The sequence below is a fragment of the Rhinopithecus bieti genome, unplaced genomic scaffold, assembly GCF_001698545.2.
Source record: "Rhinopithecus bieti isolate Rb0 unplaced genomic scaffold, ASM169854v2 scaffold_19276, whole genome shotgun sequence".
Classification (NCBI taxonomy): domain Eukaryota; kingdom Metazoa; phylum Chordata; class Mammalia; order Primates; family Cercopithecidae; genus Rhinopithecus; species Rhinopithecus bieti.
In genome coordinates, this window is record NW_016809527.1 from 628,416 (window position 1) to 650,505 (window position 22,090).

At 39.2% G+C, this 22,090-nt stretch overlaps 1 protein-coding gene across 1 annotated transcript in view; it reads right to left on the reverse strand.

Annotated features, from left to right (window-relative positions):
- Positions 1-22,090, reverse strand: part of BRINP1 (BMP/retinoic acid inducible neural specific 1) — a 206,334-nt gene that overhangs the window by 56,144 nt on the left and 128,100 nt on the right. The window contains exons 3-5 of the mRNA XM_017889683.1: positions 20,842-21,032; positions 14,180-14,349; positions 10,738-10,843 (exon numbers count right to left, since the gene is read on the reverse strand). Coding sequence (XP_017745172.1) covers positions 10,738-10,843; positions 14,180-14,349; positions 20,842-21,032 — 467 coding nt within the window. The remainder of the gene's footprint in view (positions 1-10,737; positions 10,844-14,179; positions 14,350-20,841; positions 21,033-22,090) is intronic.

Below are 22,090 nucleotides of genomic sequence, written 5' to 3' on the forward strand. Positions count from 1 at the left end.
TGTATAGTGGGGAGCATGATTCCTAACTCTTAGTTGGTGGGATGGATAAATGGGCTAATGGTTATAAGCTCAATGTCTAAGAAGGACAGCATCTCAAAAAAAATGCTACTTTTAAACATTTCTCCTACACTTTCTTTTTCTACTACTTGTTGCAAGATGATTTTGAAAATACTAATCTTCACTCCATCTGTGATGTCTAGCTACTGAGAAATGGGATTATCGACACTACTCTTCATCAGACGGCTCCTCTTGCTCTGCCCTGTCCTCTCCCTCTACCCTCTTCTTCACTTCCCCTCCCCTTTCTCTCTTTCCAGTCTTCTTTCTCTTCCTTTCTTTCTTTTCCCCTTCCTCCTAATCTTCCTTCTCTCATTATCTTCCACTGTCACTCTAGCACCAATTATATTCAAAAACTCAATTCAGCAAATGCATGTATGTACATGTATACACACACACACACACACACACACACACACACACATACACACACATATATAATCTAATTCCTATGCCCATGGCACTACATTAAGTACTATGAAATGTAAAATTGTCAAGGAAAAATCTTTGCCTTTAAAGAGGCCTATACTCTAATCTAATAGAAAAGATAAAAAACTAAACATAAATGAATATGTTGCAAGGTGAGTAAAAAAAAAAAAAAAAAAAAAAAAATCGCACTGTAAATGAGGGGTAATCAAAGAACTATAAAGGGGTGAGAGGAGGGAAATTTTTATTCAGTCATGTGTATGTGCATGTGTGCATGCAAGATACCATTTTAAATGGCTCCTGAAGACTAAGTAGAATGCCAGTGAGTTGAGATGGGAATGCAAGGCATCTCTGGGAGAGGATACGGCTGAGCAAAGACAAATGGGAAAGAAGAGGGTGAGTTGGAGGAAAGATAATCTGCATGATTGGGCATGTTGGTTATTATCATTGTCTCTTATAGGAAACTCCCACCTTCATTGTTCCAATGGACTTTAGAAATGAAGCTAGAAAGGGAATTTGGGACCTCACGAACATGGGGAAACCATGGAGTGATTTCAGGCAAGCATCAGTCCTAATAGGCTATGACTTAGGAAGATTAATACAAAGGGGTGAACTGATTTATGCTGAATAAAATCCATTGAGAAAAATATTAATCACTTGATTGATTCATAAATAAACTGATCAAATTGAGATTATCTTTAAAGTTGCCAAGTATGCTTTTTATGTATATGTATTTGGTTTAATCCCCTAGACTGTGATTCTACACTATGACTAACACAGAGGTTGTTCTTAATATTTGGCACACTATAAATACTTGCTGTGGTTTTTGTGGATGGATTTGCTGAGTTCCTAACTATGTAAGGAACACTGCATTTATTTATTCAGCATATATTTAATGAGCACTTGATACTGGCCAAGCACATATGCCATGGAGGATGCAAATATAAATAAAGCAAACATTGTGCAAGTAACACATTGATAGAGGTGGTAAAAATAATACCTAACATTGTTTAATGCTTAATCTAAGCCAGATATAATGTATATTCTTACATGCATAATACAACAACTATAGGAAGTAAGTGAGTAATAGAGGCTCAGAGGCTGCAGTAACTTATCTGAAACCTCTCAGCCAGCAAATGGTAGAACTAGTACTGGAACTAAGGTCTGTTTGACTCCAGGGCCTTTTCTGGATACAATGTAGCCACTATGCTACATTGTATCTCCTTATATAAGAAAGAGAGTGACAACAGTCATAATGTAGAAGGTCAGAGAAGCAAAAGAAGCCAGGAGGCTTCTCAGAAGAGGTGGCTATTGGAGAATTCAATGGTAGGACCCTGCCTGGAAGATGTAACATCCAAAGCAACAGCAAAAGCACATGCCCTTTTGAAGAATGCTGTGCGTGCAATGCAGCACAGAGAACAGCATACAGTAGGCCCTCAGGAAATGGTCATTAGGTTGAACTGAATCCAGTATCATGTGGAATAAGAAGTCTAAGGGTTCAAAGAAAAAAACAGAGTTCACTATGGGCTAGGTGATTCATTCATGTATTCATTCATACATTCATACAGCAAATATCTTTTGAGCAGTGTCTATATATCAGTCTCTATGTATTGCGCCAGAGAGAGAGATGGTTCTTACCAAACAAGAATCTAGGCCAATTGGAGAGTCAGGTTAATAACAGGATGATAATACTATTGTGTGGCAACTCCTAGAGAAGAAGTTGTGCAGACCATCTAATGGTCTGGAGAGGGGAGTTTAGAGAAGCTTACCTGAGAGAGATGAAAAGTTCAGGAATTGGAGAAAGGCTGTGTAAAAGTGCAGGGCAATAAAAAAATAAAAATAATAGTTTTCAAAAGATGCTTGTAGTGAAATGTAAGAAATGGCATGGGCTTGGAGCATGGATATGGTATATGTTGAGTGATAGTGTAAGGCAAAGCCAAGAAGATTGGCAAGGCTTGCATTTGAACAGCCTGGTGCTAACTTAAGAAATCTAAACTGTATACCAAAACTTTCATGGAGGCTATGAAGGGCTGTGAGGAGGGAAGCGAGAATCTGATTTGGCTTTAAGAAGATCACACTGGGTGCTGTGAGGCAACAGATCAACAGGAGTAAGATCTGAACAAGGTTGCTTTGACCCTCATTGTACTGATCTGGGGAAGGGAGAAATGATGAAATGAGGACCTGAATCAAGGCAGAGGGTGGAGAAGGAATGATTCTGATGAAGGGACATTTGTGCTTGGCATTGAGAGATGGGCCACATTCAATAAAAGAGAGTGAGGATGTCATTTTAGGCATGAGGAGAGTCCAGATGCATGAGCGATAGGAAAGAGCCTAGTCTAGAAGGAGCTGAGGTTTCAAGCAGAGATACAGAAAAAGAAAAGGTCAAAGAGGAGGAAGAAGATGGGAAGAAGAAGGAAAAAAGAGGAGGATGAAGAGGAGGAAGAGAAATGATTTAAGATCAAGAAACCAGATAGACCATTTGAATTTGAAGATTTGGAGAAGGCTCTCAGAACACAAGTCTCAGGTGGCCCTGTTGGAGGTTGAGGCAGAGGGTAGACGATACCTCAAGTTAGTGGTCTTTGACCCCATCTCCCTTCCCTGGCCTAGTCTTCCATCTCCTAATGATCTCTATCCTCCTTGCATTCATCTTTACCTTTTGGAAATTGGGAATAAGCTAATGATCTCACTCAATTTTTCAGGGGAAATACCTTATGATATTGATTCTACAAATCTAAGATGATATTTACTGTAAAACACACCACTGTTTTATGTATACTAAGAAAACAATACCCTGCCAAATTAAACTAAGACACATCATCAATAATAAAAAGCATTCTAATTTCAGAGGTGTTAATATCTGAAAAATTATACAATTTAAAATCTATGACAGGTAATCAAGAAATAAAGATCAAGAAAATGCCCTCATTACCAAGTCTACAAATTGCACTGGCCTCTGATTTCAGGTTCTCCTTTTCCTCTCTGCTAAGAATATGTGCTCCTATCTAAGGCAAATAATTCCAGTTATGCACAAGACCCTATTTACTCTTGCCTGCTCCACTTTGATTGTAAAACCATTCCTCCCTTGCTTGCAGTATCAATTTTTCCCTCTCTACAGAATAATTCTCAACATTGGACAAAAGTTTTGTTGTTTCTATGTTAAAAAGAAAAGAAAAAATAACCCTTTACTCCTGATCACCGCAAGCTGTTGTGTCATTTACTGTAACACTACTCTGTAGAGTTTGCTGTCGAATTTCATTTGAATCTGCTCCAGAATTTCACCCCCAGAATTCCATTGAAAACATCCTTTGTCATCAGTGACCCATGTGTTGCTAAATATCATACTCAGTTCTCAGTCCTCACTTTAATTATACTATCAACAGTATTTGACGCAGTTGCTGCTATCTCTGTTTTGAAAAACATTCTTTAGATAACATCCAAGATTCTATACTCTCTTGTCTCTCTTCCTACTTTTCTGGCCACTCCCCAGCTTCCTTTTCTTGTTTCTCATCATCATTCCATCATCACAACCTTTTAACATTAATTTCTCCATGACTCAATAGCTGAATTTTTTTCTCCATCTACACTCTCTCCCAAAGTAATCTTGTTCAATCTCAGATAATTAAATAGTATTTATATCCTAATTTATATTTTCAGTTTTCTCCTCTTACCTTTCAAATGTCTTCCACTCAACATCTACGTTTGGATATTGAATAGACTCGTCAAACTTAGGTTCAAACTCAACTAGGTTTGAACCCAATTTCACATGTCCCATCAAAACTGGTCCTTACCAGTCTCATCATAGCAATGTGACCATTCTACCATTGCAGTTGCCCAGGCAAAACTTTGGGGTCATCCTTGACTTCTCTCTCTCACAAATACTTTTGAGTTCATTACCAAATCATGTCAGGACAACCTTAAATATTCATCCATAAATTCAATCACCTCTCACCACCTTCATTGCAACTATCACGATCTAAGCCACTATGTTCTCTCACCTAGATAAACATGACAGCCTCCTAACAACTGATATCCTGTCATTGTTCTTGCCCTCTACTGTCTTTCTTATTCAAAAGCCACAGTTATCTATTTAAAATGTAAGTCAGGTCAAGTTACTTCTCTGCCTAAATTTTCAATTGCTTCTCATTGCATCCAGAGTAAAATCTGATCTAAAGTTTTTGCCATGGTCTACAAGTTTCTATATGACCTACTCCTTCATTATTTCTCTGATTATAAAGAAGTTTAAAAATTTGTTTATTGTCTGCTTTTGCCATACCCACACATCAATTATAAGCTCAAAAATGATTCATTTATCTTATTCACTGCTGTATATCTGGCTTTAAAACCATACCTGACCATATAGTTGGTGCTCTGTAAATATTACTGAATAAATAAATGAGTAAATGTATGAAAGAACAAATTTCTGTATCATCCATAGATTTCAGCAAAATATTCTCTCTGCATCCCTTTCCACATCAGTGAGCTACCGAGGCACAGCTTTGCTCCCTGTATACTTCACCATATGGATACTACATTAAATTACATGACAATGTTGGTAAAACATTCAATGGGCTTCTTGGAAAGAGAAGTATGAAAATAAGAAGTTATCATTATTCCATTAGTGTTATTGCCACTATTTGAGCTGTTACTGCTATGACTACTAATAGCCTCTGATCATTCTCATGATGCTTTCTTTCTCATTTCTAATCTCCTCCAATCCTGTTTTCTTTTTTTTTTTTTCTATTTTGCTTTACCTTTGCCTTGTTTAATAAACATTTCATGAAACATCACAAGGTGAAAGTCATTAGAGTGCCATTGCTATTGTTCTCAATCCACCAAAGTAGCCTTCTGCAGAATCCGCCCTCCCAGCCTCATTCAAAGGAATGAGATGAGGAATAGAGAAACATAGAGGAAACACATTTGAAGAAGCTCGAAGTTAGGCTGAGTTAAAACTCTAGCTCAGCCACTTATTAGATAACCTCTCTAGGCCCTGGTTTCTTCACCTGCAAAAATGGGAATGTTATTTACACCTTCTTCATAGGAATCATGTTGAAGATTAAAAATATAATAAGTACAATTATAAAATTAAAACAAGTTAAAATAAAATATACATAAATAAGCAAAATAAATCTAATAAAATAAATTAGCATAATCTCTGGCATATGAGGAAGCACTAAAAAAAAATATGTATTGTCATTCCTGGTTCCTCTAACCTCAGTTCATGCAGCCTGTCCTCCAGCTGGGCTGAACCACCTCCCACTTTCCCATGCCTCTGCTTTATTCATGTTCTCTCTTTGCAGAGGATGTCAACATGGGACACGTTATTAAATAAAACCTAAATAGATACGTATGTTATACACAGAAATGTATACATAAAAATAAAGCACGTGCAGCTTTTTGAATTTTCACAAAGCAAACACATCCATGTACTGCCAACCAGATTAAAAAGCAGAATATTACCAATATCCCCAGAAATGTCTCTCACTCCTTCAGCCACTACCCCATTCCTCTCCCTAAAGGTTAACACTCTCTGGACTTCTAAAACTGTATATTTGCTTTTCCCTTTTTTTTTCACTTATCTAGGAATAGAATCCCACAGCCTGTACTCATTTACGTCTGACTTGTTTTACTCAATGCTGTATTTGTAAGATTCTTCCATATTGTTGTATGAAACAGCGGTTTATTCTTTCTTATTTCTGTATGGAAGCTCATTGTATGAATGTATGACAATTTATTTATCTATTTTCTTATTGATGGACATTTGGGTTGTTTCCAGCTGCAGTTATTTGAAATAGAGCTGCTGTGGACATTTATGTCTTCTGGTGAGCATGTTTTCATAGGAGTTGGAATTGATGGGTCATAGGCCAAGGACACATGCAGTCTTTTGTAGATACTGCCAAGAGTTTTCTGAAGTGGTTGTACGAATTTGTGTTCCTAAAAGCAATGTGCTTAAGTTCCCATAGCTTCACGTTGTCCCTCCTTGATATTGTCAGTCTTTTTGATTTGAGTCATGCTCATTGCTGTGTTATGATATTAAATTGTGACTTTAATTTACACTTTTTTTCCTCACTAGGAGAGTTGAACACCTAAGTGTTTATTTGGCATTTTGACACTCTTGTTTGTGAAGTGCTTGTTCATGTCTTTCATTCATTTTCTTTTCTTACAAGACTATTTCCCTTTTTCTTTTGACTTCAGGAGTTTTAAAAATATGTATATTCTGTATTCTATAAGTGTTATTTGTCAGGCACATGTATTACAAATATTTTCTTCCACTCTATGGCTTGTATTCTTATAATATTAATAGTATTTTGATGAACATAAATTGTAGTTTTAATGTATCCAATTTATCAGCCTTTTTTTGCATCCTACTGAATAAACATGAGCTCACTCAGAAATCATGAGATAATCTGTTTTATATTTTAGAGCACTTTTGTTTTGCCTTTCACTAGGAGAATATGATGCTTTCTCAGATTTTTTTTTTCCTATGACTCCTCTACCTGAACAGACACAATGAATCACTCCCTTTTCTGAATCACCATAATGCCATGTCTTATTTTATTATGACTATTAGGTTATGTATTATCTTGAATCATAGATACTTGCCCATCTATCCTTTCTATCTTGTCCCCACAAGCCATTCACCCAATTATCTAAATTCTTTATGGTCCTTTCACTAAATCCTCGTCATAATGCCTCCTAAGTAACTCTGGGATTGCTCCATTTCCTTCCATCTCAACTGGTACCCCCATGGTCTAAATCTGTGGCATTTCCTCTTGAGTTCTATAGTAGCCCCCTAACTGTCACCACCCTCTAATCTACCCCTCTAATTAACTGCCCACACAAGAGTCAGAATGACCTTCTAAAATATCAATCTCTTCATGGACTACTTCTTTTTTTAAAAACCATTCCATAGTATCCATTGCTCTCAAATTAACTTTCAACTCATTAATGTGTTGCAGAAGCCTTCTAGGACTTGAAAGATTATCTTGTCTTTCTCACCATTGATGTTTCTGCTTTAATCTCACAACAGTTTCTTATTTCTTTGAATATCCCTTCATGAAGATCCTCTGTCTGCCTCTCTATCCATGCCTCTGTCCTCCTATTCATCCTTCAGGTCTTATCCTACTTATCTTTTTGGCAGAAAACTTTCCTGGCTCCCTGGTACGTTAAGTCCCCATGCTACCCAGTGCCATATAAACCTTATACATTTTCTCCATTAAAATTTATTACACCTACTCTTGTTTGTTTGAAGCTCATCTTCTCTAATAGAATGTATATTTCCTTGGGGCAGAAACAATGTCGGTCTTGTTCATGACTTTATTTTTTTGTCTGTCTCATTACCAACAAGAGTTCTTTAAAAAATACATTTGTTGACTTGAACTGATTTATGATTATATGCCCGGGGTCTAGTATTGGTTTTGGCATGTAGTTAGTCTCAATAAAGGTTTTATAATTCATCATTTTCATAAAATCCTAGAATCAGTGTTAGGAAGAACTTAAAACCACCTGCTTCAATCACCCAACCTAACTGATGCTTAAATAATCTCTATAACATTTGTACCAAATATAATCTACTTATGATTATCTGATAACAGGGAGTCACTGCATCCTTCAGCAGATCATTCCAGGTTTGGCCATAAATGTGTACCAGAAAGATCCATTTTACACTGAGTTAGAAGCTGGGATCCTTGTAATTTCCCCCTTCCTACTAGATTGGGATTGGTCCATTTTATTAATATTAATAGGATTGATTATCTTTTCTGCAAGACAGCCTTTTAGATATCTGCAGTAAGTCATTTTTGCTTCAATTTAACCTTCTTTTACTATTTATTATAGTGAAACACTTTCTCAGGAAAAACTGCAGTTTCTCAACATCCCTCTTGGAGTGTGATGCTCAAACATGGATCCAATCGTCCAGGTGTACTCTAACCAATCTAGGGTAGGACAGCAGGCCTGCCACCACCCTTTCGATTTATAGCATCCTTCTAATAATGTTATCATGGCAGACCTAGACTTTGGAGAACATAAGTCTTACAGAATAGTTGTTTTATTTAAAAAAATTCAAAATTATGTATGAAACAAGTATGTATTTAGAATGAGAAAAGGTGGGCAGTTGGAAGGTGCAGAATCCTTGAACCTTAAGCTTCACTGGCTTCAGGTAAATCAACCTCTAAGTGTCCCTAAGATCTCAGTGATTTCCTTGGTAGGAATATGTCATTAATTCCTTCTTTTTTTTGTTTCAATTATAACTCACAATCTTTCCACCCTCAGTATGCACAGCAGGGTGATCAAACACAGACTGGAGCTTCACTGCCTGGATTCAAATCCTGGCTCACACTTCACGTGGTCTCTATAGGTACTGAATGAACTAACGCACTGAAAATCCTGGCACACATAAGGAAGATCTGTTTTTCCTTATCTACTTTCTTAACAGGCATTAGCAAATCTTTCTGTCTACTCTTTTTTCTACTAACCAGGGTAGGGTTATGCTCCATGTATTTAAGTTTCCAGTGTGTTGTGTTTTGTTATTTAATAGTAAACCACTTTCTTGGCCTGAATTTCCTTGAAGAATTTTCATTCACTGCCCTCAAGTGACACTACCAAGCCCTCCATGCATGTTAGAAAACAGAAGATGTTTTCTAACCACTTTCTGTAACAGGAGCATGAATCAAAGAGTTGCCAAGGAATCAGAATATAAAAGTCACATTAGGCTCTTCTTAGCTTTACCTGCCAATCTCAACCCAACTTCCTCCCACTGACATTCAGAATCACCTTTATCATATACCTTTCTAAAAGGTCACATTTTTAGTCTGCTCAAAGTTAAAGCATATCATTTTTTTTTCTGATTATAAAGTTAATATGTGATCATTGTAGAGAAGTTAGAAAAGAAACTAGATGCCTAAAATACACCATCAGCAACTTAGAGATCCAGAGGTAAGCTATTCTAATACCTAGGCATATTTCCTTGCTACATTATTATTATTTTGAGGTGGAGTCTTGCTCTGCTGCCCAGGCTGGAGTGCAGTGGCACGATCTTGGCTCACTGCAAGCTCCACCTCCTGGATTCATGTCATTCTCCTGTCTCAGTCTCCCAAGTAGCTGGGACTACAGGCGCCTGTCACCACCGGCTAATTTTTTTGTATTTTTAGTAGAGATGGGGTTTCACCGTGTTAGCCAGGATGGTCTCAATCTCCTGACCTCGTGATCTGCCCACCTGGGCCTCCCAAAGTGCTGGGATTACAGGTGTGAGCCACCACGCCCAGCCATTATTATTATTATTGAGACAGAGTCTTGCTCTGTCACCTAGGCTGGACTGGCAATGGCGGGATCTCATTCACTGCAGTCTCTGCCTCCCAGGTTCAAACGATTCTCCTGCCTCAGCCTCCTGAGTAGCTGGGACTACACACCACCACACCCAGTTAATTTTTGTATTTTGTAATTTTGTATTACTAAATATTTAGTAAATTTTGTAGAGACTGGGGTTCACCATATTGGCCAGGCTGGTCTTAAACTCATGACCTCGTGATCCACCCACCTCGGCCTCCCAAAATGCTCGGATTAAAGGCGTAAGCCACTGCACCCAGCCTATTTTTATTTACCTCTTTAAATTATTAAGATCATGCCATCCATTCCATCAGAAATCTTTTATTTATTAACATTATATCAAGTTTTTTTACATATTATTGGAAATTCTTTATAAACATCAGTACCAGTTTAATATTATGTTGTATTAATGTAATATAATTCACTTAGTCTTCTCATGTGAAAATTGTTTTAAATACATTATGCTTTTAAAAAAAGCACTATGTGTACTTAAAGCCTTGTCCAACTCTTCCCGGCAATCTCCTCTCCTTTTTATGATGTGAATTAATAAGGATGAAATTACTATTTTAAAGGATATATTTTCTTTAAAATAACGTATATGGAGCCCCAAACATAAACTTGACATATACAGACACCAAAGAAATACAGATATTTATAAATACAAACAAGTTAATTAAAGCTCACATTTCCTTACTTTCTATCTGAAAACTAATTGATAATCATGAATTTAATGTTCTGCATATGATAAAATTCTAAATATACATGTATACACCTATCATAACTGTCTAATTTCCATATCTGCAGTTTTCATTAGATTTTCCATGCTTCCTCTTCTTTGTTCTCCCTTTACACCATCCCTCCCGATCCCCTGTCCCGCATATCACATCCATGCTGCTTCCCCCAACACTGAACCCACTTTTTCCACTGGCTTCCTACCTTGAAGGTGCAGTTTGCTCTCCGTGCTTTGCAGAAGGACGGAACTCACAGAGTCCAGATTGTCATAGCTGTTACAGCCCAGAGGCCCAGTGCGTGTCTCTGTGACCTGCAGTAGATATCCAATGAGACAGGTGTGAGACAGGAGTCTTTGTCTAGGACGTACTCCGAAGAGTCATGCCCCAGCAGAGCCAAGTCAGCAGAAAAGGCCTCCTGGTTTGAGTCCATGGTTACTTTCTGAGCTCCGTGCTTGTGTCTGGAACCAACCACCGCTGTCACTGAGTAGACAGGCTAGCAGGGTGGTCAAGCATACAGAGTGCATGCCTGTTCCTACCACTGGTTCTCACTTCACACGGTGGCTGCAAGTATGACATGAACTTAAAAGTTGACGCACTATATTTCAAAAGCATTGACTTTGGAATCAGAAAAATTAGTGTTAAATCCTGGCTAGGCCATTTACTTACCCTGGGACCTAGGGGAACCAATTAACCTCTCTGAGTATCTGCAAACCAAAGCTAGTACATCTCTTCCAGAGAGGTTGTGAGACCAGGTATGCTGGGTCTAAATGCCTGGCACATGGCATGTGTTCCATAATGGGTACCTTACTACCAAATGGCTCCGTAAGTTGTAATGAGTACATACATATTATTATTAGGCAAGAATAAGAAAATGATGCCCATTTTCCTAAAGAAGATTTAGCAGAAGCATTGTGCGGCCACAGGAGAAAATGACCCAATCCTGTGGATGTGCATTTCCAACACATTGTCTTAGAAAGACTTGAGGTAGTGGATAAGACAGCAACAGCTATTCAAAAAGATAACCTTGAAATAAGAATGGCTTAGTATGAAAAGAAGCCCCTTCATTTATTTAGTCTCTGCTTCCCATGATTTAGGGTTGTTTTGAAGTTTGCATCCAGCTATAAAAACACAGCACCCGTTGTAAGGAATAATGACTTGGGAGGCAGCCACACGTACCTTCTCTGCCCTTTTCCAGCTGTGAAACCTTGGATCTGTAACTTTCTCTTTCTAAGCCTCAACTTCCCCATCTATAAAATGTTAGTAATGCTATTAGTCATCAAAATAGGGTAAAGAGATTATATTTTTGAAGTGTTTCACACTTAGGGTACAGTAATATTTAGTAAATGGGGAATAATTAGGTTTTGTATTTTTTGTTTTGTTTTATAAATAATTTATTTTTGTATACAAAATAATAACATTTATTATTGAGAGAGAGTTAAACTTACCATTTTATTTTCCTAAAGATACCTATGGTGGGGAGAATGGTGAATGGGCAAAACTTCTCCATCTGGGTTAGTGGCTGGTCTTAAACAGACCCAGGCCAGCTGTGGTAGCTCACGACTGTAATCCTAGCACTTTAGGAAGCCAAGGTGGGCAGATCACAAGGTCAAGAGATCAAGACCATCCTGGCCAACATGGTGAAACCCAGTCTCCACTAAAAATACAAAAATTAGCTGGGCATGGTGGCGCGCACCTGTAGTCCCAGCTACTCGGAAGGCTGAAGCAGGAGAATCGCTTGAATCCGGGAGGTGGAGGTTGCAATGAGCCAAGATCGCACCATTGCACTCCAGCCTAGGTGACAGAGCAAGTTTCCATCTCAAAAAGACAATAACAACCAAAAAAAAACAAAAAACAAAAAACAAAAAACAAAAACAAACAAACAAACAAACAAACAAAAAACAGACCCAATAGTGAGACAAGTTTTAGACAGCTTGGTCTTGAGGTAGTGGCAAGAAATGGTATGAAAAATCCAAGGGCCGAGTTAAGTGCAGAAGACAGTGCCTACCATAAGAAGTGGTTTCTTGAGTGGCCTCTGTGCAATTTCTCTGAGAAATTCCTCCTACAGAGGCAGGCTGCACTTCCAGGACACACAAAAAGGGGATATCTTCTGACAGAGCTTCAATATCTCAATTCTGCATCCCATCCAGAGGGGAGAGAACCATTTGGTGATAATGAAAACCAGGCCTCTGTGGCACTCTAATTCTGATGGCTTCATAAAGATCCATCTCTCTGCGCCGAGTTACCTAACAACATAATCCTCCAAATATAGGCGATTCTTTTCAGATAAACTGGCCCTTTGTTTGTTGGTCTGATGTATTTCTCTCCTTACTACCTCCCTCCTCAATGACTCTCTCCCTCCCACACTTTTCTCTCTCCTTAGCCAATTTCTGACTCACTTGCCAGCCTTGGCAGGGTAAGACCCCTTGGCCTTACCCTCACCCTTTTTCCCTACAGATACCTTGGAAAGTCTTAATAAAAGGCTAGGTCTGCATTTTCTTTAGAAGAAATTAAAGACTGAGATGTAAAATGCAGGCATAATCTGGTTAAAGAACATTTGATATGGAAACATCTGCACTAAAACCCTCAGAAGAACAAACACTTTACGTGGAGGATGTCCTCCCACATTCTCTTTATAGAGGCTGTCTGAATTTGTTGTGTTTAAAACGGAATCTTGTTTAAGTTCCTGTGCTCTAAGGCACTGAGTTGAAAGTCCAGGGCTGCTTTTCTCAATGTGACCATTTAATTTTTAATGAGCTAAAATGGAATAAACTTAAACAATGAGCTCCTTGGCAGCCACATTTTAGGTGTTCAATAACCCCATGTGACTAGTGGCTACTCTCTCAGCTAGCACAGATACAAGGCCTTTCCACCATCTTAGAAGGTACTAGTGGACAGTGCTGGTGTAGACGAGCATAGATCAGCAAACCACAGAGTGCCTGTTTTGGTAAATGAAGTCATACTGGAACACAGCCATGCCCATTTGTTTACATGTCATCTATGGCTGCTTTTACACTACAACAGCAGAGTTGAGTAATAGCACCACAGGTCATACAGCCCGCCATGCTTAAAATAATTGTTTGGTCTTGTATAGAAAACTTTTGTTGACCCCTGGTCTTGAGAGCAGAGTTCTAGTTCCTGTTAAGTTATTATCTAACTGTGTAACCCTCAAAAAAAGGCTTTAAACCTTTAGCCTTAGTTTTCTCATCTGTAAAATGGTGAGTGGGAAGGAAAGAATAAAAAACATAGATGTTTAAAATATTGCTGAGCTAGGCATCAGTAATCTAATCATTGCTCTCTCTGAGACCTCAGGAAAATCATTTATCTCTTCATAGTCTCTGTTTCTTCTCTAGAAAGGGGATCTGATAATCTCCACACAGAAGACTGAATGAGAGAACTGTTGATAATTATGCCATGACTATAGCCAGGATACTCTAGTAAATCAGTACATACGGCCACTGGAATGACAATGCACATTGATATTAATTACAGGGTATGTGACAATATCAATCAGAGCAGCTGGCAGAGGGCATCACGAGTTACATGGTTATGAACCCAAAAATTATATCTGTCCATCCACTCTCAGAATGCCTGCATTGCAGTGCTGTTGTATTGAGAACCTGCCACCCAAATCCACCCCCAAGCTATACCTTGATTGCTCCAGTTGATATTTGGATCTCATGAAGCCTCCTCATGGTGCCATCACGGTCAACAAAGTAGGATGATGCAAGCTGGTGCAGAGCTTCAACACTTTGAGTGGCATTCCCTGACTTCCTGTCGAGGCGACTTTTGTCCATGTACATGGTCAAAGCCTCCTCCCCTGGATGGGAAAGAAAAGTAGATAAGAAAGTTTGTCGAGCTTTCATCTGTGAGGACAGGTATGGGACCTGGATGCTGAAAACAGCCTTAAATCTCCAACCAATTTGGCCCATATTTCCTTCTGCCTCTAAAAATCAAGGGCATAATGAAAATAAATTGTCTAGAGGTGGCTGTAAACACCAGGCTTCATTAGGACAAGGATCATTAAAAAAACCCAATCAACAAAGTCCAGTCCCTAATAATCGACTGCATGCTTCTCATCAGCATCATCTTATAACAAAACCCCCTTCCCCTCTTCCAAGAAAGTTCAGTCTCTTCTATACAATGGCAAATGTGGCATAGATATTCTCTTATTATTTTCTCCTCCTCCTTTGTCTCCTCATTATCATGCAGTTTCTCCTTTTCCTCTGCTCTCCCATCTTCCTTTCCTTCATTTCTTTCTCCTTTCCTTTTCTCTTTCCCCTCCCCTGATCTTTTCTTAATAGATAAATGAATGGCAGATAGCTAGAAAGATAGATATTTGGATGGAAGCAAATGGATGAATGATAGACATGTTTAAATTAATGTAGATGCAAATACAAAAATTTGTACATTTTCTTCTATGAAGTTTTTCTTATACATGCACACACAGATCAGTAACACTGCTAAACTATGATGAGTTTTAATTTGGATAAAGAACTGTTTCTCCAGAACTCCTAAAAGGAAGCTCCAGGGAGCTGCCTCTACTCTCTATCAACTTTGTGAACAAGGGCATGTTTCTTTTTTCATTTTTCTTTTTTTTTTCATTCTAAGATGCTTGATTTGGTAAACAGTTGAAAACCTGAAGCCACATTATCACAAACTAGTGCAAACTTTTCTTTTTTAAAAGTTCTGGGGTACATGTGCAGGATGTGCAGTTTTGTTACATAGGTAAACAAACATGTGCCATGGTGGTTTGCTGCACCTGTAAACCATCATCGAAGTATTAAGCCCAGCATGCATCAGCTATTTTTCCTAATGCTCCCCCACCCTACCCCTCTAACAGGACCCAGTGTGTGTTGTTGCCCTCCCTGTGTCCATGTGTTCTCATTGTTCAGCTCTAAGTGAGAACATGTGGTGTCTGGTTTTCTGTTCCTGCCTCAGTTTGCTGAGGATAATGGCTTCCAGCTCCATACATGTCCCTGCAAAGGATATGATCTCATTCTTTTTTAGGGCTGCATAGTATTCTGTGGTGTATATGTACCACATTTTCTTTATGCAGTCTATAATTGATGGGCATTTGAGTTGATTCTACGTATTTGCTATTGTGAATAGTGTTGCAATGAACATGCATGTGCATCTATCTTTGTAACAGAATGATTTATATTCCTTTTGATATACACTCAGTAATGGGATTGTTGGGACAAGTGGTATTTCTGGTTCTAGACCTTTGAGGAATCACCACACTCTCTTCTATAATGGTTGAACTAATTTACATTCCCACCAACGGCGTAAAAATGTTTGTTCAATTGATTTGTCCTTTTTTTCTCAATTGATTTCTTCTTTTTGTCTTTTTCAGTGTAGCTGCAAGAAAATTTAAAAGGAGCATATGTGACTCACACTTGGGGCGACATCATATATCTATTGGCTAGTGCTGGTCTAGGGATACAGAGTCATAGGAGATAATTTCAATATACCAGGTGAATGGCCAAGGTAGAGGAATGCACAGAATGCAATGTAGACCAGAGAAAGGGTAGGCACCTGCATCTTGTAGATAATGTGGACCCACAAGGCCTAGATGATCTGGGCACTCCAGCTATAACTTTTGCTACTCTGGGTTTGCTCTATCCTGCACAAATGTGCCCCCATTTTCCCTCATTGTTAGGACTTCTACTTTTCTGTTTTTCTCCTGGCTGACTTATACTCATCCCTTAGGTATCACCAAAGACATCACTTCTGGAATGCCTTCCCTCAGTCCTTCCCTCCCTACCTGAACTAGATTAATAACTCTCAGGTTTCATTGGCCAAGGCTTGAGTTGAGTTCATAGTAAAGCACTTGCATTTGCAGTTTCCCCAGAAGCTTTACTATCATGTAGTAATACATGATTGTCTATCCTTTGGCCCCCACAGCAACTTGAATAGATTTGGCTTAAAACCGATGCTACATTCAATTAGACTTTGAGTTCCAGGGGCCATGGGAAGTGGAGCAAGGGAACAAGGACGCCACCCAATTCATCTTTCTAATGTTCCAATGCTTATCCTAGGGTCTGATGAAGAATAGATGTTCAGTTATCAGTTGATGGAAAAGTAGATAGATAGATAGATAGATAGATAGATAGATAGATAGATAGATAGATAGATAGATGATAGATGATAGATGGATGAATGGATGGGTGTATAGATGAACAGACAGCTGAGTGGAAAGGTAGAAGTTAAACAAGTGAATATGCTAAGAGTTTGAGCCATGAGGCAGAGGAAATAAATGTTCCACATGTCAGCTCAGGCTCTCTTAGGGGCCTGTGAAGGAGAAGGTAAAACAAGCCCGGTTCCCTCTGGACTGAGAACTGGCAGAAGCAAACCTTTAGATCAAGAGGGGTTAATGGGCTTCTTGCTGCATTACTAAGGCTTAATTTCTTGTTTATTAAGAGAATGTTCTGTTTAGAATTGCTTTCCCCCTTGGGCATTCCTGCAAATTGCCTCTTCCCTCACATAGGCCTTTTCTGAGTCTTTCTGTTTTCCAGGAGACTTTGCCTTACTCTACAGCACCTTGTCTCAGAAGTGAAGAAAATGGGACTCTCAAAGGGAATGAGGAAGAGTGGGAGCTGATCCTATTATCTTTTGAGTCAATAGGAGATTTTGCTCCCAGAGAGGAGATGAGGTATCTGGACTTTCGACCTCTGGGACATAACTCTTCCTTTCCTTCTGAGCCCCTGGGATTTTATTCTCAGCCTTCCTCTTAGTCAAGGGGACCTCTCCCAAAATGCAGGGAGGGAAATAATGAACACACAAATAAACAAAAATGATGAGCCCTCATGTATAAAAAGACATTCATGCAATACACACACTCATATGCATGTGCATGCTCACATACACACACACACATATATATACATGTTGCAACCATATATATGTGAGTGATGTGTACACATGTGTGCAATATGCATGAATACATGCTCATGTATAAATTAACTCATATGTAAGCAGGAATAGGCTTTGTGAACATCTGTCTATACAGGTAGGCATTTGTGCACATCTGTTTACACAGATGTACTTCCATGCATGCATAGTCATGCATGCAAGCTTAATCACACATGTCACACAGGTACCCAGTCTCCAAGGTGATTCCTTCAGCCCCAAGATATGGTCATCAGGGGGGCTAAGGAAAATTTCTACTCCCGTTTTCTTGTGTGACCTTCCAGATGCACAGTTTTTCCCTTTACCACCCTTCAGAAGAGTATTCACATGATGTATTTTATTAGTTTAATAGATTTCACCAACAATCTGGAGATCCCATGGAAATCTCTTATTTGTTGGCCCTCCCATCACCTCTGCTTCTCCATTCCCATAGTCTTCCCTTCCTCTTTCCTCTTCCTAAAGAGCCAAACAAACACATTTATTTGTCTCATAGGTGACAGGTTAAGAAGTATCTTTTAGTATTTGATTATCCCCTTGTGAGCTTACCTGACACGTCAGAGAGTTTATGAAAGCATTTCTTCTCAATGAACACAGTGGTCTTAGAAAAAAATTATAGTGAATAAAATTCTTTGCACCTCCTTGTTTATAGATAAAGAAATTTATATTCAGACAGAAAAGCGAATTTCTCAGTGTCTCCCACTCATCTAGTGAGTAGCAGAATTGGGTCTTAATCTGGATTCCCAAGTTTCTTAGCCCCATTAATTAATAACAATAATAGTAAGAACAAGAATAGTGACATAGCAACAATTTGTTAAGTGTCAGACAGTGTGCTAAGCACTTTCAATAGATGATTTTATTTAATTTTTGTAATACGCATGAAGGACTATTATTGTGACTATTTACAAAAGAGGAAACTGAGGCTAAGAGGATTGAGTTATTAGCCAAGGTGACTGTGATGGTTAATACTGAGTGTCAACTTCATTGGATTGAAGGATGCAAAGTATTGTTCCTGGGTGTGTCTGTGAGGGTGTTGCCAAAGGAGATTAACATTTGAGTCTGTGGACTGGGAAAGGCACACCCACCCATAATCTGTGTGGGCACCATCTAATCAGCTGCCACTGTAGCTAGAATGAAAGCAGGCAGAATGTGAAAAGACTAGACTAGCTTAGCCTCCCAGCCTACATCTTTTTCCCATGCTAGACGTCTCCTATTCCTGATCATCGGACTCCAAGTTCTTCAGCTTTGGGACTCAGACTTGCTTCCTTGCTCCTCAGCTTGCAGATGACCTACTGTGGGACCTTGTGATCATGTAAATCAATATTCCCGAATAAAATCCCATTTATATATACATCTATCCTATTAGTTCTGTCCCTCTAGAGAACTCTGACTAATACAGTGACACTAAGCTAGTGAACAGCAGGAGGCAGGACTAGAAGCCAGGTGATCAAACTTTAGAGCCTGCTCTTTCATTCCCTACAACTTCCCACCTCCACCTCCCTTCTCTCATACTGCAGAGGAGGCTCCTAAAAAACATGTTTTCCGTAAGTGAATGAATGAAGTGATGATGTAAGAAAAGCTTCGCATCATTTCTGGCACATACTGTTCAATCAACAGTAAATATCTTTGCCTTCTCTCTCTCTACTCCTCCACACTGAGGGCTGAGGGAACATTTAGGGCCTGCTGTCCAACACCAGATCTCAATCCAAAGCTTTGCATATTTTAAAATGTTGTGTTGTAAAAATAGGAGAGGAACAAGGCTCTGTGAATAATTCACCACCTTGCCTTAGAGAAATTAAAAATATATTTCATTGAGGAAGAAAGGTCTTGGTTACTCGGGGTTTCCAGGAACTCAGACAAGGGCATAGCTTTTAATGGAAGAGTTGAATTGGTCTCAATGCCTTTTTCTCCCCAAGTGAAATGGAGGCGGGGGAAGTCCGAGCTCAGGTTAATGCTACACTTAATGTAGAAATGAATTCATTTTCACTTTACAACAGAATAGAATTTACACTAATGATTTAATATTCAAAGTCCTACTTAATATCTAACTGGCAACAGACAACTAACACATGTTTGTTGGTTGGTTGTTGGAGTGGGTATTGGGTTGGTGGGGAATGAGTTGGTTAGAGATGACTGACATTGGATCAAAAACAGGATGCACGCTTTGTGAATGGAAAACACTCAGTTAAAGACGTAGCTTTATCACTTACTAGCTGTACTTCTTCTGAGTCTCAGTTTCCTTATTTATAAAATGGAGGTAATATGACATCATGTGCAGTTTTGAGGGCTAAAGACAATGTACAGTGTCTGTTATGTGGCAAATAACTATTAAGTAGTGGATAATATTATTGTAGGGATGAATAAATTTGCCTAACCAATCTCTCCACCACATTCCCCACATTATGAATCGGGTCTTCCTACATTGTATGCTGAGTCTAGAAAGCTCTGCCACCTCCCTTTACTTAACCAGCTCCTGGTGACCAAAACTGTCACTTCCTCCAGGATGTCTGTACTGACCACTCCAGTTGGTAGTACTCAACACGTCTCGGAAGGAGAAGATCCTCTGTTATAATTATACCTCGGTCCACCCTGCCTGTATCAATATGCCAGTCTCTCCTAGTGGGCATGAGACATACCTAAATGCAGTTGGTGGCTTTGTGAGTCTGTGGCACAGTGCTCTATCCCTAAAGGGGCTTCCTCAAAGTTCAGTGAACCTAGTCACTGTGGCAAAACTGGTGCCTAAAGGATTGCTCATAATATTAAATGAGGCATTCAGGCAAGATTCACAAGCATCCAAAGGCACTAGTCTGTACTATTTTCCATTCATTGTCTTTGCATTTATTTCCTGTCCTTTATCCAGCCCTCCTACCCTTGATCATTCAAAAACTGACTGGCCCTGATGGGGAGGGATGGGTAAGGCTGAGCAGGGTGGAAAAATTAATCTGCTTTCCCATTAACCTACTCTAAGCCCACAGGAGATACAAATGATAGCCTGTTGGTTAAATGGTAACCTCAAGTTATCAGCCTCTAAAGTAGACTTAAATAAACAAAGCATATTCCCTAAACAATATCTGAAATTTAATTATTTTCCCAGATTAGACCAAAAGAACTGAGAAAATGATCAGATTAGGCATTTTTAACAAATGGAGCCAATTCCAAGGTTAAGCAATATTTTCAGAAAATTTAGTAAACTCTCAAATTAGACTGTCCCATAGAACCGAATCATCTCCTCGGATATGATCACAACAGCCAAGACAATTTGGCTTACTTGGCTATAAATGCTTTTGTGTGATGCAGAATGGCAGAGAGGCTAAGAAGACTTTGCTGTTAAGACATCCCATTCTCCCTTCCATCCCAGACCCAAAGTCATGAGAAGACTCTGGCCCAGTGGCTGCTGACCTACCTCCCAATGTGGCTGAGATGAGCAGGTGGGTGCCGTACTTTTTGATGATGGTATCGATGAACTGCTGAGTGGTGGGTCTCCTGCCGAGCAGGCGGATGCTCCTTTGAAACTCCGGCATGAGGGGCACTGGATGGCGGACCAGATCTCTCCTCTCGATGGCTGTGTTCCTCACCTTCCAACGGGCAAACTCCCTGGGCAGGAGAAATGAGCAACACTCCTCAACTTACCACCACTGCCCTCAAGCCAAAGTCCACCCAACTATCCATCCAGGCATCTGGATGGGAAGGTGCCTATAATTTTAATATGCGTCAAGTGATGCTTTGATCGGCAGCTTCCAATCATCTCCAACTAACAAATATTTATTGAGTACTATTCTCGTAACAGGAATATTGAACTAGATAGACAACATCCTTGCCCTCAAGCTGTTTACAGAGCACCAGGGAGACAAATATCAGGAGGTACTTTTATTAGGGGATGGGTAGAGAGACTGAGGAAAAAGAAAGAGTAATAAAAATAATAATCTGATGATAATATGGATGGTAATGTACCGATGAAAATTTTCATGGCATTTTATAGTCCCCAAGAATATCATGTCTAAGTTCTTATATAATGATCACACTAGCCCTGTGCCAGGGGATTATTATCCATTTCCGATACCTCTCACAGGACCGGGTCCTCCATCATCTTCTAGTTGTTTTACCATCTTTCTCACTAGACCGTAAATGACACCACAAGAATAGAATCTTCTTAGGCACTCCCTAACACAGCCCTGTATATAGCTCAGTGCCTGTTACATGGCAGGATTCATGATAATGCTGGATGGAGAAATAAATCAACAAATGGAAAGAGGGAAGGAAGGCGGGAAGGCGGGAAGGAAGGAAGGAAGGAAGGAAGGAAGGAAGGAAGGAAGGAAGGAAGGAAGGGAGGGAAGAAAGGAAGGAAGGAAAGAAGGAAGGAAGGAAAGAAGGAAGGAAGGAAGAAAAGGAAGAAGAAAGAAAGAAAGAAGGAAAAAAGAAAGAAAGAAAGAAAGAAAGAAAGAAAGAAAGAAAGAAAGAAAGAAAGAAAGAAAGAAAGAAAGAGGAAAGAAAGAAGGGAGGGAAGGAAGGAGGGAAGAAGGAAGGAAAGAAGGAAGGAAGGAAGGAAGGAAGGAAGGAAGGAAGGAAGGAGAAAGAAAGAAAGAAAGAAAGAAAGAAAGAAAGAAAGAAAGAAAGAAAGAAAGAAAGAAAAGAAAAGAAAGAAGGGAGGGAGG